Source organism: Cariama cristata, unplaced genomic scaffold (genome assembly GCF_000690535.1).
Source record: "Cariama cristata isolate BGI_N322 unplaced genomic scaffold, ASM69053v1 scaffold10645, whole genome shotgun sequence".
In the NCBI taxonomy this organism is placed as follows: Eukaryota; Metazoa; Chordata; class Aves; order Cariamiformes; family Cariamidae; genus Cariama; species Cariama cristata.
Genome location: NW_009616988.1, coordinates 120,773 through 138,910, shown reverse-complemented (window position 1 = coordinate 138,910; position 18,138 = coordinate 120,773). Strand labels below are relative to the sequence as shown.

Below are 18,138 nucleotides of genomic sequence, written 5' to 3'. Positions count from 1 at the left end.
GAACTGCAGTGCTAATATCTACACAGACCATGGAACCCTCTCTGTTGGTGATGCCAACCAACATGAAATGACTGAAACACTGTGACCAGATCAAAACTGTTTATTGGGAATGGTCTCTGCTCCTTGCTTGTCCATGAACCATGTGCAGGCATCATTCAGAAGAGCACTAGTTGACCTGAGTCAAAACCGTCCCAGGGAGCATGTTAATGGTCAAATGGTATGACATGGACTTGATCGCTTTTCTGTTACAGACACAGCCTTCCATTCCCACCTGGTAAAACAGGGCTTCTCCTGTGTTTCAAACATTTGTCACAGTCCAAAAATAGAGGTAAAGCACCAAGTGGTTTCTCTCATGCTCTCGTCGCTTGCGCTGGGTGAGTAGGCTGGTAAAGGAGGGCAAGGCAGGTGGACTTCAGCAACAGATTTTGGATTTGAAGGTCAAATGCTGAGTTCAGTAAACATTAACAGCAAGGAGATAACACTGTGACAGTGCTATAGCTGAAGGAATAGTAAGTAGAGTACAATCAACAAAAAGGAGAAAAATTTGTTAAGGGAAGGCTGGAAGCAGCTAGAGACACAGTGAATGAGACTTTTATGACTCTTGTAAGTCCGTAAGAGTTCAAGTCCAGAAAAGAGAGAGGATGCAGTAAGAGAGGATAGTACAAGAAAAATTTCAAAAGTGGTCTCTCTCCTTGCAAAATGTCAAACATTGTTGAGCGATAGTCAGCATCATATATATCACCCCATGTGTCTGTGGTCTTTGTGCATATCTGTCATGATAGATGGTTAGCCTGTAATTAGTTATGGAGTAAATGGAATAAGGAGCTCTATGTGAATGCCAGATAAATGTATCTCTTACTTTTTGTGCTATCCAGAAATCCCTTAACACTGCTACTGAACACTTTATTCATGAAAGTTTTGTCACAGTTCACATCTCCTTTTGCCTTTTCTAATTCCCTCTATCTCTTCTTTAGTGGTCCAGTGGAAAGACTTGTTGACTTGTTCTTCACTGGCTTGTGGTGCAGCACTTCAAATTTGGCAATGGATCAGAAGGACTGAAGAGCATTTTTGCTCCCACCAATGTTTCTTAGAGCTGCTAAAACAGGACCAATGAAGATGTTCACCAGACTCCAAGTCCTTGCGCTAGCTTTGTTTTCCAAAGGAGTTTTCCTTTCCTTAAGTGACCACAGCTTTGTAAGGAAGGAAATTAAGATAGAAGGAGACCTGGTCTTAGGTGGCTTGTTCCCAATCAATGAAAAAGGCACTGGGATAGAAGAATGTGGGAGAATCAATGAAGACCGAGGGATCCAGCGCTTGGAGGCCATGTTGTTTGCCATTGATGAAATCAACAGAGACAATTACTTGCTGCCAGGAATTAAGCTTGGAGTTCACATCTTGGACACTTGTTCCAGGGATACATATGCCTTAGAACAGTCTTTGGAGTTCGTCAGGGCATCTTTGACTAAAGTGGATGAAACAGAGTATATGTGCCCTGATGGCTCATATGCCATTCAAGAGAATTTACCATTACTCATTGCAGGAGTCATAGGCGGTTCCTATAGCAGCGTCTCCATACAGGTAAGTCACAGCAACCCCATCAGGTGAGAATTATTTGTCTGCAATTCCTGTGAGAGAACCACTGCTTACATAAGTTTGTCAATAAAGCAAGTCTTAGCTTGATCATTTTACCCTAGAGGTCAATCTAGCACATAATTTTTACTGAATTTATTTTAATTTAATTCACTGTTTAAAACACTTGCTCTAGTTTAAACATCTGGCAGTTGTCCACTTCCTCTAGTTACCATGCATCCTGAGGGCATCTGGAGTTTCCAGAAGTCTTAGAATTTATTTTCAACTTTGCATTTCACGAGACTTTTACAATTCTAAGTTCAGATCTCTGTTTTCATATCACTAATAAACTATACTGCCTATATTTCTGAATACATGTATGCCTGCCATGTTACATGTACATAACGTTTGTCATTTAAGCAATAGAGATTTAAAATGAAAGAAGAAATTCTTATCTTCCAGACTGAAAAAAAGTAAAAATGGCATACTGGCCAGAAACTCAAATTACACCTGACCCGAAGGATTGCAAGGTTCTAGTGTCTAATTAAGCACATGAAAGCCAATGAAAATTATTCTGCTGATCTCAGTGAGCAAGAACTCAAATATTCAATGCAGGCAGCCCAGTTTCTGATTGAATTCAAAATTTGCTGTCTTTCCTTTTGTTTCCATATATAGTTCATATTAAGACAGTTTTTGCCAGGAAATGCTGCCTGGCAGAGTGCAGCGTAGGCACTGTCAGAAGTCCAGCACAGAAGGCAGTTGCCTTCAGTATATCTTGCTCCCTCCTTCTGGCACATTGTAACTGCAGCTTTTGGGTTTACAATATTGGTCCCAAATAGAGTCTCAGTAGTGTGTTGGAGAATATTTAATGGCTTGTAATGGTGTAAAGTTGTAGGTGAGTTAAACGCTCCATATACCCTTCCAACTAGGATTTTATTATATGCTTGGTTTAGGTTGCAAGGGGCTAAACATAATGTAGATTCCTTTTGGTCTTGGTTTCCCATTTTTTGTAAATTCATGAACATGAAGAACATATATGCACTCTTTTTTAGCAAAAATTATGTACTTCTCCTCTCCAGACCAGGTACTGCTATGAGAGTGCAGCCTCAAATGTTCTGAAATTTCTTGCCACTCTCAGTGTACATTATTTACAAGCAAAAATGCCCCCTAGCTTCACTGAAGCGGCCAAATCTACATATATCTCATTATTTTAGGTTAAATTAAGTAAACTAGTCCACATCACTCATAACCACAGCTGAGTAGTGTCTTAAGCCCAGATTCAGGTAGGCTAAGACCCTGCATCTAGTATATCCTAATGGTCAGCTGTACGTTCCCAAAGGCACCAAGCCTTGACAGTGCTGGAGCACTATGAGCAATGCTGGACCACTAAGAGTTTTTCCAGACTAAGTATAGGCCCTAATTACTGAATCAATGTCAAAGGAGAAAAATGTTCTTTTGTACTACAGACCATCCCAGTAGTGACAGAAAGCCCACAGAGTTTCATTTACCTGTTTCATAAACAGGCCAAGAGTTCATTCAATGATCATTTCAGTCACAATTACATTGAGGAACTGGTTACTGTTTTTGTCAAGGTATTAAACCCCATCAGTTTGGGAATATGACCAGTTTCATAAGACATGCATGAGCACCGAAGAAGCATTTCAACAAATTACATTTTATCCCCTTTTGTGTTCCGGTGTGTGGCTTGTCTGTGTATTCATAGTAGAGAACACATGGGCAAACGGTTACCCATACACATGAGAGTAATTTCTGCAGAGCAGAACCTCAGCCATCTCTCATAGTAAGATTGGTTTTGTCCCACTGTGGACCAACTAGCATGGTAGGGATGTAGATTTCAACAGTTATGTGGGTCTGATCACTTGGAGCACAAAGAAAAAGTAAGTTCCAGGACTGGAAAAGAGACATCTGAAGAGAAGAAACCTTGGGCAACACAAACTGTTAAAGAAATTGCTAGTCATTGTCTCTTCCAAACAGACAAAGGATACATCAAATGAAACCAGCAAATGGCAGGTTGTTGTGGATGCTAAAAAATAAATGAGTTCAAGAAATTACTAGAAAAAATCAGGAAAATTCTGTATAGATACCACCTCTGGTTCAGCAATTCCCAGAGTTGCAAGTATCTCATGGTTGGTAAAACATTTTGAAACATCATGCGCTTCCCCTATCCCACTGGTGGGGAGGTGGCAGTGATTTTGCCATATTTTTGGTCTAGTTGTTTGTGGTCAGTCTGTTTCTCAGTCCACCCTGAATTCAAGTGTGTACAAAGGACATGAAGACATGAAGTGGCCTAAAAGGCACATCCATAAAAGTAATTACAGCTGGGTGAATGGTATAGATATTTACTTCTGTCCCAGAAACCCTGAGGCAGTCACACCATGCTCTTAAAATGGCCTGGGGCTTCTTGCACAACATCTGTCAATCTGTCCCTTTGAAGTCAGTCTCTGTTGATCACCAACATAAGACTAAAAGCATATCTGAGGCAGTAGATTGCATGCAGTACACATTGAATACAAATAGTATATACAGATGCTTTATATTCCAAAATCTTGGATTTGGAGTAGCTATCAGATGGAAATCAGAAGTCCTGATAAAAGACTTTCTCATTCAGTACATGTGAAAAATGGCAACATAGCCGTATGCGTATCTGTATATCGCGCATTTTTCAAAACTTATGTGAGTTGATGAAACCATAGATATATCTAATATTACTCTACGATCTATACAGCTTCCATATAGTTGTTCAAACATAAGATCTTTCTTACACAGTTCTTCAGGAAAATAAATACAAAGGTTCACAAATCCTCCAATGTGTCATCGAGCATTTCCCATCTAGAAAAGAAGTATTCTGTTGATAACTTTCCCCTGACTTAGATTGGATTGGCCTTCCTTCAGTCTCTCTTTCTAGTTTTCCTCTAGATTTCACACTATCTAGAAAAGAAGTAATTAAGCCATTCACTTCTGCTCATTTTGTTAAGATAGCCAGTCATTACTTCTGTTTCAAAAGGTAATCCTTGTCAAGAATAACAGACGTTGCAGACTCCAGCCTGAAGATGTAAGGACTTCAAAACATTAAAGCCACACATTTTGGTGCCATGGCAGAAGAAGAGACTACCAAATTTCAGAGACAGTCACCTGTACAGAGTAGCTCCAGTAGCAACTGGAATCGCTCCACTGCTGAACATCAAACCACTTCAGCAGGCGCACCTGCAAGGCTGAGCATCCCCATTCCCTGGGCTTTCCAACAGTACTCAGGGTGCTGGATGCCTCCAGATGTAGCCTTGTCAAGCATTTCTCCTTTGCCTGAGAGCTGTAAACCTCATAAAGTCCACAGTGCAGTTTCTTAGCTTTAAAACAAACTGTGCTGAGCTCTTCAGACAAGAAATTATTTCTGCTTTTTTCTTTTTCCTCCTGTGACTTTCTGTTGTATTTCAATACTTTTTCTTCCCCTCCTTTCTCTCTCCCCCTCCAGATTTTTGTCTGGACAGCTGTCTGCCAAATCACTTCATGATGTTCCTGCTGTCAGATTTCTGCTCTTTTCATTATCCTTCCACCAAAGGAAAAAGAGTTTGCTGGTAAATCAGCAACGAACACCTTCCCCACTGAGTCAGTATGCGCAATAGGCACTTTTTGCAGAGACTAGGAACAACAAGAGAATGCAGAATGCTTAATTATTTTCCGGTCAGGCTAGGCTATTATCGTTAATGATGATCTGGATAATTAGTTTTTAGATGTTGTGTTTAAATTAGCAGTGAGCCCAATCTGCACAGCATTTGATCCTTCAAAACCCAAGCCAGGATTCTCAGTCAATGGAAGGGCTTATGTAAAAAAAGCTGTTTTCATGAAATAAAAGTCTGACTTGAACTGAATCTAGGATCAGAAGGTGAATTCTCCAAAGTTCTGAGGACTTTATGTTGGGTTCATGGCTTTTCATTTGAGCCAGATTAGCCACTCTCTCCTAGTCTACAACAGAAATTTCAAACATATTTTCCTTGGCTATGTTCAAAGACATTGTAAAAAAGAGTAAGAAAAAAAACCACTCTTAATTTGCACAGAGAAAGACCTGCATAGCTAATCCAAATGCCATGTTCAAAATACTTAGGTCAGCTCTGTCAGGAATATGCATGTGTAAGCAGGAATCCGACTGTTCAAGTGCTGGATTCGCTCTTCTCTGTTTCTGAAAACTGGACCCATCTTCTGAAAATGAAGACTGGGGTCCATTCCCTGCAGTTAATTGTTAGAAACATGAAGACATTCCCCTAGGTGGGCTGGGCTTTGCATTTCCATATCCACTTTATTCATGTTGATGTAGGGCTTTAGCCCTGTGTAAAGTTTCCTTTATGCTACCAAGTCACATCCAGAAAACATGGCAGAATAGAAACCAGTATCCAGCTGTCTTCTCTTGAACTCCTTGCTATGACTCAGGTAAACTGTAGCAAAACCACTACAGAAGGTTTAAAGGTACACTACTGCTATCACAAAAGCTAAGGTCTCTCTCCTAAGTGACCATCTGGCAAGGAATTCAGAATATGTACTCATTTACTGGCAATCTTTTCTTGGCTGTCTTTTCCCCTTAGCCACACAAGTCTACCAAAGGCTCATGGAGCCTGAAAGCTAATCACCTCCATTTCCTTCCTCCAGGAATAAACCATCTTCCAACCAGAGTCTTAACAATAGCTTGTGACTCCCACAACCACTGAAAATCGTGTAAAATCCTTAGAAGAACTACATGTAAAAACATCTTCCATAATATATGGGGCTCTGACGCCCCATGTATGGACTCAACGGGGATATGGGCAGGACAAACGTTCAGGGGGCTGCAGGGATTCACCAGGGACCACAGACCACGTATGCCATGTGTGCCATGCTTATACAGAAGCTTTGCATTCATCTGTGCAACAACAGCCTCTGGTGATTTTGTGGTTGTAATACTAAACCAGATCCTTATTAAAAGATCTGTTCTGTGAGATGGGCCACCTACCCCTAACATTTAAGCTACACATGCACTTGCTGACTTCCTGATGCCTCCTTTGAACCTTTTCCCTCTTTTATCTCTGTTCTCCCACTCCCTCCGCTACCTCTCAGCCAGATCCTTCCTGTTTGTTGCTCTCTTTATTTCTATTCCACATTCAGAAACTGAACAGCCACTAGGTTGAGATTTTCAAAGTGCCCAAACAGCACTGGACATGTCTCTCCTAGAGATTTCAAAGGAATGTGAGTACCTCCCTCTGGCTGGCTTCTTTGAAAGTCCCAAGGTAACAGATTCCTTTGCAGTCTTTTTGATTTGGGTTTGGGATTTATTTTTTTTTTTCTTCAGGGTAAGCATTTTCTCCTTTTGCCAAGGAGAAATGATACACTTTTACAAGGATGGGTAAGTAACCGGTGAGATCACAGGTAAGAAGGAAGGAGCCCTACCTTGTTACAAGTGGGAAAGGATATAACTACAAGAGAAAGTGGCCAAAAATAGGAACTAGTTAGGGACATCTTGACATCACCCACACTCATTCTGTCGCTTCTGACTAAAACTTATGCATCAGTTAATGAGTCTCAAATAACCATATTTATCAATGATAGCTCTTTTAACTCCAGAAGTCGTTTCATGCTTTTAGAACCACTAACCATAGTTGTAGTCCCTTTTCTCATCATGTGTAACTGTGGCAAGAGTCAGTCACAGTCAGATTTACCAACAGTTGCACTCCTTGTGCAAAGCAAGGTCTTCTGCACAGATCTCTTCTCAGTGTGCCAGCTTAGTGCTTAGCTTGCTTCATTTCAACAGTTAATGCTGTATGGAGGCAGAGTGCATATGCGACAGCTCACTGTGCTATCCCCTGCCGGAAAAAAGAAAAAAAGATTTCCAAACAATTCTTCTCTTCGAGTATAACATTTCTCTGCATGTCCTTCTTGGTTTATTTTTCATTACACAGGATACTCATATGAAAATAAATTCCTGGGTCTTCCACAGAAGTCCTAGATGTTATTCTGACAGTATTCCCTATTTCTGATGTTCATTTTGCAGATGAAATTATTTTTCTGTTCAAACACTGATTCTCTGGATGTGACAGCTATTGAGTCCGCTGCAAATATTTAGCTATATTTTTCCTAGCTTTATTGCCAAAATTTTCAGGAGAATAGCAAGGCTAAAAACAACATTGTCTTCTCCCCTCTCCCTGCTAACAAAAAACGCCAGAGATTTTTATTTGTTTGATAATGAATTGTTTTTTCCTGAGTTACCTTTTGGAAGGAATTGTGTTAAGAACAACACTCACTAACTAGTAAACAGCCCTCCTAATACCAAAGAGAGAGAAAGCTGGTGGAAACCACTGCTTCAGTCCTGCAATGTGCCAGAAGATTACATAGGAGTACAAGCCAGACTGGAAATCCTAAACAACTTCACTGCTTCTGGCTTAGTTCCTTGCAAAAGACCTTTAACAATTAAAAGGACTGGGATGTCAGCATTGCTGATAAGTTCCTGGGGTCAGAGCTTGAAGTCCAGCTGAAGCCAAATGGGCATTTTCTGTTGGAGGTGGTGACATAACGCCCATGTAGAGACTGTCTTCCATAGCGCTTGTTGTAATATCCCAGACAAAACATCCAAAGTTTTAAATTGGGCTACGGAGAAAGGATGTTCCAGACTGATAGAGGTATTTAAATTCTGGAACTAGTAGGAACTTCAGCTCCTCATTCCCCTTTCAAAACAAATCAGAGTTTGGAGTGCAGTATTTTCTTGGGTCCAAGCTGAGCAGCTGCATTTGCATTACTGACATCTCCACCTCCCAAATACACCCAAACCATGTGAATATGTCAGAAGTGCCCAAGCTGAGTCATGCTGGGTCACACTGTCCCCAAGGTGAGAGCCATGCCTTTGAGCCTACTGAGTCCCAAGAGGACAGGGAAAGTTATGGTGGAGTCTATCTCTTCAGTACTGTTCATATTTATTGCCAACGATGCAATCTGCCACCAGTGTATGCTCACAGCATGCTGCGCGGTATCTATAGAAACATAGCCAGTAGATAGATGGAAACAATTATTTCTATTTATTCTGTTTAATTCTATTTATTCTGTTGTCATTGGACCATATCTGTAATACTATGTCCAGGTTTGGGTATGCCAATAAAAGAAAGATTTAACAAATACAGAGATGATTGCAGGGGGGGAGAATTTGGAGAACATACCCTACAAGAAGAGATGGAGGGAAGTGGGTGTGTTTAGCCTGGAGAAGAGAAGGTTTGGTGGGAACCTAGTATCAGCTTTTCAGTATGTACAGGTTGGTTCTCAAGGAGACAAAACAAGTGTCCTCATTGAGATACATGACAAGAGGATGGAAGAAAATGGTTGTAAATTGAAGGAAAGGAGGTTGTAACTTGACATAAAATGTACAAGCAAGGAGCTGGGAGCATGGGGAGGGTGTACAGGCCAGAGTAGGCAGATAACTAGAGGCAGGTACCTGATTTATTCTTTACATTAGGTTTATATGCCCACCAGTTACTACATACCCACACTCCAGTCCATTCAGAACCACTGTTCCTTTCCTGCTTTTCTAAAATGTCATTTTCTGCTAAAATTTAGTTAAAATATTTTTAGATTTAAGAAAAAAGAAAAAATCAAATAAGGAAAAAAAAAGAATTATTGGAGCAAATACTTTAGCTGCAGTTCAACCTGCAGCTGCCCAAATAATAACAAAAAGCCTACACTGTAGATTACCATCATTTAGGAACTAGATGTAGCAGCAGGGCACATTTCTTCAATGCGAAAGCTTGGCTCCTGTACTATAGCAATGGTCTAGACCTTAGAAAACCCTTGGGACATGGCTTTGCCATGGTCTCGCTGTAGGAATCTAGGCAGGCAACTTATCCTCATCAATAGAAAGACTTTTTCAGGTGACCAAAGGCAGCAACTGAATTTTCATTAGGACAGATTGCAGTTCAGAGAGTCAGGGATTTCTCCAGTTTCTCAATAGAGACAAACCTCCTTTACCTCAGTCCCATTCTGCTCAGCAGCCTAATTTACTGTCTGTTCAAAACAGTCACAGGAGCTCTTGCCTGTCTCAAAGGAGCTCTATGAAATTAGATTCATTAAGTCGTGTTAAGTGCCATGAGATTCTCGCATGGTAAAATTTTAGAAGTGCAGAGAGCACTGTCATCTAACAAGGGGCCTCTTCTGTCCAACAAATGTGTCATACACGCTTGTGTATTGTGCTGAAGAAACTCTATCTGTTCTAACATTTTTGAGATTTGTTTTTTTCCAAAGCGTTTCCTGTGCTCTTCAGACCCGTACTCATTCAACAACCCATGTAATAGCCTCTGGGCCATTAAGGGGGGAAATTTTAACCAAAAACATCAGAATAAATCCTACTGCTAGCAAAGAAAGTCCTATGGAGGATAGGCAAGATGCTTGATGGGATTCAATAAATCCATATATGAGTTTCTGAGACATATAGGTGTTGCCTACCTGACCCCATCATCAGGACTCTTGAATGGACAGAAATATACTCAGAAACCAGATTCACGTATTAGATAGCTGTACCTAATTCACTGCTCCTTGCAGCAAGGTATTAGGAAGCCATTTTCAGTGTTATAAACTAGACTGGCAATTTCCCACAAGTGTCTGTACTGTCCCTGATACACAGAGAAGTAGAAGTGACAGATGTGGCTCCAACGTCATGGGAGGGACATCAGTCTCCTCTGGCTCTGCCCTGGCCACTCCATTTGCAGGATTTGCTGGTGCAGTCTGTCCCTACGGAGGGACATGGCTCCCACTCGATTTTCTGCCATGGACATGCTGGGCAGCTCCTAATGAATCACTCACCAACCTAGCAGCTGGATGAGAGCCAGGTTTGCTTGGGACAGCGGCTACACTAATAAACCCAGCAGCGCGAGGGCAAATAAAAGTTTCCCATCATGTTGGAAGCTGACTATATCGACACGTTTTGTTCACAGCAGTCTATGCAAAGCGGTTGGTTTAGTTTGCAGATACAGAACATCCAGCTTTATTTTCAAAGGTGCTAAGTATCTGCAAAACCCACCGGGTTTGACAGAAAAAAAAAAAAGAAAAAAAAAAACACACAAAAAAAAAAACCAACACCAAAAAAACCAGGCTACTACTGCTACTTAAGTGCCAACATATGGATTTCAGGCTCTAATTGCATGCGCCATGGCTTGATTAAATTGCTGCCTGGAGCTTTGCCAAAACAGATTATTTCACTTAGCAAAAGCTGGATCTACACTGCAATTTTGAAGTTGTAGCACACATCCCAAGGCAGCGTTGAGCTATGGTGTAGGTATACCTCAGGTGGTTTAACCTCGGTGCACGTAACTCTGGCTCACATTGCACTGACCTCTACTACACTGAAACACTGCAGAATAGACATAGCCTCAAATAGCATCTCCTCTCCAGAATCTGTTATCTGTACCCTGATTTTGTTGCTTGTTTAATCAGGATCTGATTTTCAGAATCAGAAGTTCAGATCAGCACAGAAATGGCTGGAAAAAGGGACCATTCTGGAACTGGCTGCATTAGATAAGTGCCTGAGACCTGAGCTCTCTTGAAAAACTAGTCCCCCTAAAATTAAAATGTTACAATACTTCAGAAAATCCCCAACGTCAGAATTTCCAGAAGAGTGTCCTGGTCTGAGTTAATAACAGATACAACTTCACTGAGCTCCATGATCAGTCACAGTTCTCAGGGATGACTGGGTCACTACCCTCTATCATTAATCAGACTTTCTTTTCTTTTTTAATTTTTGATCTATGAAAAACCTACCATCTGACAGCTTTGCAGTGAAGAGCATTACAGCAAACAACATTGCCACAGAAAAGCTTTCTTGTCCCTGTAGCACGGCATTTTGAGGGGACCCTAGAAGTATAGTGACCTCCACGGCTCAGGGCCCCCTTGTAAAATGGGAGTGTAGTTCTGTTTCCCTGCATATGGATACTTTTGCTGCTTAGACTGAAAGAAATAAAAAACAATAGAAAAGCTGCTGTATTTCTTAGGAGTATCTTTATGTGAGCTGAAGGCTTGACTACTCACTGAATAGCGCTGCTTTAGCCAGTTTGGGAGGAAAAATGCAGAAGGATATGCGCACATATCCTTATTATGGTTTAGCTCAAATAAAATAATTCCTGCTAGAATAAACTGAGACAAGAATAGCAATTCCAGCCCACACAGTTCTACAAGAAATGTGCTGGAATAGCTACATGGAGGACATTCTTATTAGCAAACCCAAGTCCTTTTTTTGAATGAGGACATGTGAACAAGTGGGCATGTAATCAAAAGTTACAAAGCCACAGAGGCTTAACAATGCTCAGAGCATCCATTGCACCTTGGTGACAAAAGTTTCCCAGCCCACCCAGCTCTTCCTTTAAATCACCACAATGGAAATTAAATCCCACATTTCCAGTATAAGGCAGTTTAATGTGTGTTACCACCTAGCAGGGTGGTTAAGGATGCATCAGCTATTTCCTGAGGGACAGTAACTTCTTCAGCTACAACATTTCCCAGTCATAAGCCTACACCCACAGGCAAAACCACAGGGCGTTAGCCAGAGCTCCCTGTCAGGATACTCATTCCAAGCCATGCAGAAGAGCCTTTATTTTGGTTTAAATCAAAATAAACTACTATCAGTGGTTTATTTTATGAAGATATGCTGCAGCCCCCCAGATGCAGACACCTAGAGACCCAAGATGCCAGGGCATCCCACTTACAATTCCCTGGTGCCCCAGAAGGACAGTAGGACGTGGGTCTCCTTAAGTCCCCTGTTTCAGGTGGCCCAGGTGGCTATGAAAGGCACTGTGCACATATGGTTAGGCAGCAGCCTGGCCCGGACAAGAGATCACACCAGTTTACAGTGGAAGACGAGCCACAGAGAGGCACAGGTCCGATGTTTGCATTAAAGAAAAGACAGAATCTTAAACCTATAAAATCCCAAGAGATAAGGGTCGCTGAAAAGTGATAAAATTCTTTTGGCTATTTTTACCAGACTGTCTATTTTGCTATTGACATATAAGCCTTTAAAATTTGCCTTCTTCCACAACATTTTTTTCAAAACAGGCCTTTGCCTTTGAATTCTCACAGACATAGTCTGTGGTCAGAGAAACATCTGGGGAAAATGTGAAAAATTAATTGATTGGGCAATTTTTAATAAGCTTCCCTTAGGAATCTCAAGTACACTACTGCAATTCAGATGGTTTTGTCTGGCTGTACTCCAAGATCAGCTTTAAATTTAATGTACTGGACACAACTTCCACTCTCCAATAGAGAAGTCTTCCCTTTGTCATTTAAGAAGAAATCACAGGAAAAAAATGCCATAACTTTTCTTCATTTCTTACCAGATATTATTAGGATCTACACTTCCATGACAGTAAAAGAGTAGATTTGGGAATATTTAAGCAATGGACATAGTAAATATTAAAAAAAAAACCCACACCAAACCACAAAACCCAGGACTTTGGACAACACAAATCACACAAGAAGGGCAATTAGAGATTATTAAAAATTCTTATTATTTATGAAAAACTGTAGGTCAACATGACATTGTGCAGCACTTGAGGAATACTAACACGCAACAAATATACCATCCTAGGAGGACTGCAATCAGAAGAGCACAGAAAAAAGAGTTTAAAAGAGTAAAAAGTAGGAGAGGTGGGGACTCAGAGCTTGAATAAGTGATATCAGAATGTTCTATGAAAGGCCTGTACATGTGTATCTGTGATATTTGCATAAAAGAGAAATATATCTCTTATTAGTACATCTCGTTATCAAATACAATGAGTCTTGAAGAAGATGAATCACACTATGAACAGCAAAGGCATGCAAATCCCTAGACCTTAGTAAGGAGCACAGGCTGAGACTGAAGTGTATTGTCTATTTGTGTCAAGTTCTCTGTTGGTTTAAACAGACTCAGTTTGACAGAAATAAAAGGTCCATTACAGTCCCAGTAGGACTCTGGGAATTAACAGGGCAGCAGAACAGCTATTCTGCATACGCACAGTGCACTGCTCTCACCAGAGTATGTTATCAATGTCCTGTATCAACACCATTAGTCTGTGCTGTCAGAACACCTCTTATTAAAAAAGGCTGTTTATGCCTTTCCCTAGATTTCTCTGTTCAGTTTTATAAATACCATCCTTTAAAAATCTGTGTTCTCTCCTTTCTCTCTAGGTGGCAAATTTGCTCAGACTCTTCCAGATCCCCCAGATAAGCTATGCCTCCACCAGTGCCAAGCTGAGCGACAAATCTCGCTATGACTATTTCGCACGGACAGTGCCCCCTGACTTCTACCAAGCAAAAGCCATGGCTGAAATCTTACGGTATTTCAACTGGACTTATGTGTCAACAGTTGCTTCAGAGGGAGACTACGGGGAGACAGGGATTGAAGCCTTTGAGCAGGAAGCTCGCCTCCGCAACATCTGCATCGCCACCTCGGAGAAAGTGGGTCGGTCCAACATCAGGAAGTCCTATGATGGCGTGATCAGAGAGCTGCTGCAGAAACCCAACGCCAGAGTGGTAGTGCTCTTCATGCGAGGCGATGACTCTCGGGAGCTCATTGCAGCTGCCAACCGCTTTAACGTTTCCTTTACCTGGATTGCCAGTGACGGATGGGGAGCACAAGAGAGTATTGTCAAGGGCAATGAGCACATAGCTTCTGGGGCAATAACCTTGGAACTTGCTTCCCATCCGGTTAAAGAATTTGACAAATATTTCCAAAGCCTCAGCCCTTACAATAACAGACGCAACCCCTGGTTCAAGGACTTCTGGGAGCAAAAATTCCAGTGTAATCTCCAGAACCGAAAACCACATAAAAAGGCTTGTGACAAACATGTCACCATCAACAGTTCCAACTATGAGCAAGAATCCAAGATCATGTTTGTTGTGAACGCCGTGTATGCAATGGCTCATGCCTTGCATAAAATGCAGAGGACTCTGTGTCCAAACACCACCAAACTCTGTGATGCCATGAAGCATCTGGATGGCAGGAAGTTGTACAAAGATTATCTCCTGAAAGTGAACTTTACAGGTAATAAGTTCTCTTTTGGTATATACGGAATGTCACTGTAATTAATGAAATGTTCATCAGTCACAGTAAGAGCCAGCTGAATTCCTTGTAGCATCTATTATCACAGTTCAGACCAGGGTGGTACAGAAAAATATCATGTTTTTCCCTTCACAGGAGGGAGAAAGAAGAAGCACAGAGAGCTTGGTGAGAGTGCTAAAAAAATAGTTCCGTGGTCCTCCTGTTTCCAGCAGAAGGAAGGGGTGGAGGTGGCAACAATTGATCTTGAAAATGTTACCCTCCATCCTCTAAACTTCCACACATCAACTTCCATTTCATTCACAGCTAGTTTGGCTTCAGCTGAGCATGTCTGGAGGCCAATGGTCATTTCACCACCTGCTACACTAGGCAACCGCCTGCTATGCCTGTGCCAAGACTTGGCCTTCTCTTCCTCATTTTGTTATAAATTTACATAATAGCTGGACAAATGTCCTTGCAATAGTAAAGCAATAATTCCTGCAATAAAACCAGATCAGTATAAAATATTTAAATATGTGGGATAGTGCCTTTACCTATGTTACAGAACTTTACACTTGATGAAAAATATAAAAAGCTAGATTAAACATGTGCAGGAGACCTGTGGAGAGTGGATGGGATGATCTGGCAATGATATGAGCAAACTTCACGAGGAGTGGCTGCGCAGCACACATCTCTCTGATTTTGCCATCACATATGGCTGAGTTTAGGTTTATTATTAATATTACCTCATACCAAGGCTGAATAGATCTACAGAGGAAACAAGTAAAGTGTAGAGCATCGTGCCTCTTTGTGGTTGCATGTCTAGCTTTCTTCTGAAGCATCTAGGTTGAGCTTGGACTTCTATGTATTATTAAACTGATATTGTCAGCTGACCGAGTTGATTGATAGTAAGGAAACATCATGCTGTGCTTTGTATGAAAACTAGCTACAAGAGGAACTGAAGGATAAATATGTGTATGATACAACATGCTCAGTCCCAAGAGAACCTCAGTGATGGTACAATATTAATAACTCTGGAAACTATGTGATACTCGGATTTGAGCTTGAACTTTTCCCTCCTTTAGAGGTCTTCTCAGCATTTGGTTCAGACCACCTCTAGATACTACCAACCATATCCCTAGTGCTTCTCTCATTCTCCATGGGGTATGGCTGGTGTAGCCAAGTACTCCATGTTCTTGGGTACTTGTAGGTGTACCTCCCAGGACAGGCTGCAGAGCAACTCAGGACCCCTCGTTTCCCAGCACCCTGCTAGCTGCCTAGCTGACTTGTTTAAAGCACATCAGGGATTCTTTAAAGCACATCCACCTGCCTGGATTTCTTTACCATGGAAATCAAAAAGGGGCAGATGGGACTGGTCACTTGCTGCATCTTAACTCATCTCTCAAGAAGGGATTCAGGAGGACCCAGGTTCTTGGATGTGCTCTGGTAACACAGATTCGGTCACAAAGAAAAAATAATGCGGGAGCAGCTGGAAGTTGAGAAGGGTCAAAACCCTCACCTGAGTGTTGTATGCGATGCAGCTGAAGCCACATGCTTGGCCTGAGCAACATGATGCTTGTGTGGTCATGCTGTTTAGTCTCCTCCTAAAGACTGCTGCATCAGTAAGGTTAGTCACATACTGCGACATATACAGGTATACAGGCAATGTATACATATCATATGTCATGCTATAATTGCATTTGATTTATTTATTAATTTCACAAACAGCACAAGACAGAATGAACCAACCTTTTAATTTTTAGACCTATGGAAAATAAGAGCCATCATTTCTCCTCCCCCTCCACCCAGCACTTAATACATAGAAACTGTTTTCTCATTTGCCTGAACTTATCATCAGAGATACTTTAATGTCTTCAAATTGTTGAAATCAAGTGGGTTTTGGGAGCATAGCACTTCACAGAAGCTGGGTCCTGGCATACTAATGACAAGGGATATCAGTGGTATGGAATGTGCTTCTGCCCCTGCCAGGGAGATGCTTCAGGACAGTAACAACCTACTCAAACGAGTAGGCACTTCAATAACATAAACTCCAATTATTTTGAAACTTTTTCTGGTGTTCCAGGTATTTTTATGGGCTTAAATGAATACACCCCTAATAGAGTCCAGTTTTAGTCTACCACTAAACAATCTGGGTTCCAGTACATGATTCCTAATACTTTTTCTATTGTGCAGAGAGTTTTTAAGCATTTTAAGCATTTTCCCACTTAGCATTTAGACATAAAATCAAAATAACCACAATTTTCTTTGACTAAAACTCCAGGAAAATTTTCATCTAGATACAGCCAGAAAAAGTCATTTTAATTTTGACTGAAATATCTTTTATACTTTTTATGAATTAGAAGTTGAATCTGTTCAAGCTGAAAAAAAAAAATTCAAAGCCTGTCACTTTGTGATTTTGAAAACAGAAGGCTCTTTTTTGAACCAAACTAATTTGTTTTTAAATGAATATAGAAATCTTTGAAACTCTGAAAAGCTTTAGTTTCAGTTGATTTTCATTTCCAATTTAAAACATTAAAAAAACTGTCAAGTTCTTTCCCAATGGCTTTGTTCCATATGTATTGTTATTAGCTTACGGCATGATTTGCTCATCTCCTGTTTCTTTTTTATCAGTTCTTCCATTATAATGTGAATCCATGATTTAATGTCAGTGATTTTTTAAGCAGATGAGTAATTTTTATGTAGTGAGAGAATCAGCAAATCCCCCATGCCATCTTCTTTTCAGAAAGGTGTGAAATTTTAATACATACAAGTCTTGTCATTGATTTCCATGGGACCGAGAATTCTCCTTTGCTCTTTTCTGGTTGAAGAAAGTCTCTGGGTGTGCTGCTAATATAATTCAGGACCCTGCTGGATGGTACATTTGGTCAATGATGCTCTCATATTTCCAGCTCCAAATCTGAGAATGTATCCCCAGTGCAGAGAGAGGATGGCATGGAAGCTACCAGCCCATCAAGTACACTGCAACTGAGTCAGGTTGTGAATTTTTTCTTTTCCTTAGTCTAGGTAGTGATCCACACCCACCAAAAGGAAGCAGGCAAGAAACAGAACAACATTGATAACCGTATTCGCGCGCACACAAACAGCTATTTAAGCAACACCTCCTCTGCTGAAAGGCAGAGGTACAAATAGATGAGCCTTGCATGCATAAACATTCAGCTTGCCATGAAAGAGATCTGACAAATGGCCCTGAATGTGTTCTCTGAGTTTCCAGGAACAGGTGATGGTGCATTTCAAACACACCAGTCTGAGTAAATGACAGGGTGCATTTATATGACTGGTGTGGGACTGTGCAATTTTAGACACTTACCCTATGCACTTGAATTAGTTTTGGTTAGTCTCTGATTGCAGTTAATGGAGAGGATCAGCACTCACAGAACGTGATTCAGACCACATGCGGTAGCCCATGTGAGATATGATTTTCCCCTAAGTCTCTTGTTGTTGACTACAGACGGAACATAGAGCAACTAAGATTCTCACTTGCCATTTAGCTGAAAGCCTGAAGTGAGATTCTCAGGCACAGCAAT

At 41.0% G+C, this 18,138-nt stretch overlaps 1 protein-coding gene across 2 annotated transcripts in view; it reads left to right on the top strand.

Annotated features, from left to right (window-relative positions):
* The first annotated feature begins 981 nt into the window (after positions 1-981).
* Positions 982-18,138, top strand: part of GRM3 (glutamate receptor, metabotropic 3) — a 48,130-nt gene continuing 30,973 nt past the window's right edge. For both annotated transcript variants that reach the window (XM_009700370.1, XM_009700369.1), the window contains exons 1-2: positions 982-1,578; positions 13,744-14,599. In XM_009700370.1, the coding sequence (XP_009698672.1) occupies positions 1,081-1,578; positions 13,744-14,599 (1,354 nt within the window). In that variant the 5' untranslated portion in view covers positions 982-1,080. The remainder of the gene's footprint in view (positions 1,579-13,743; positions 14,600-18,138) is intronic.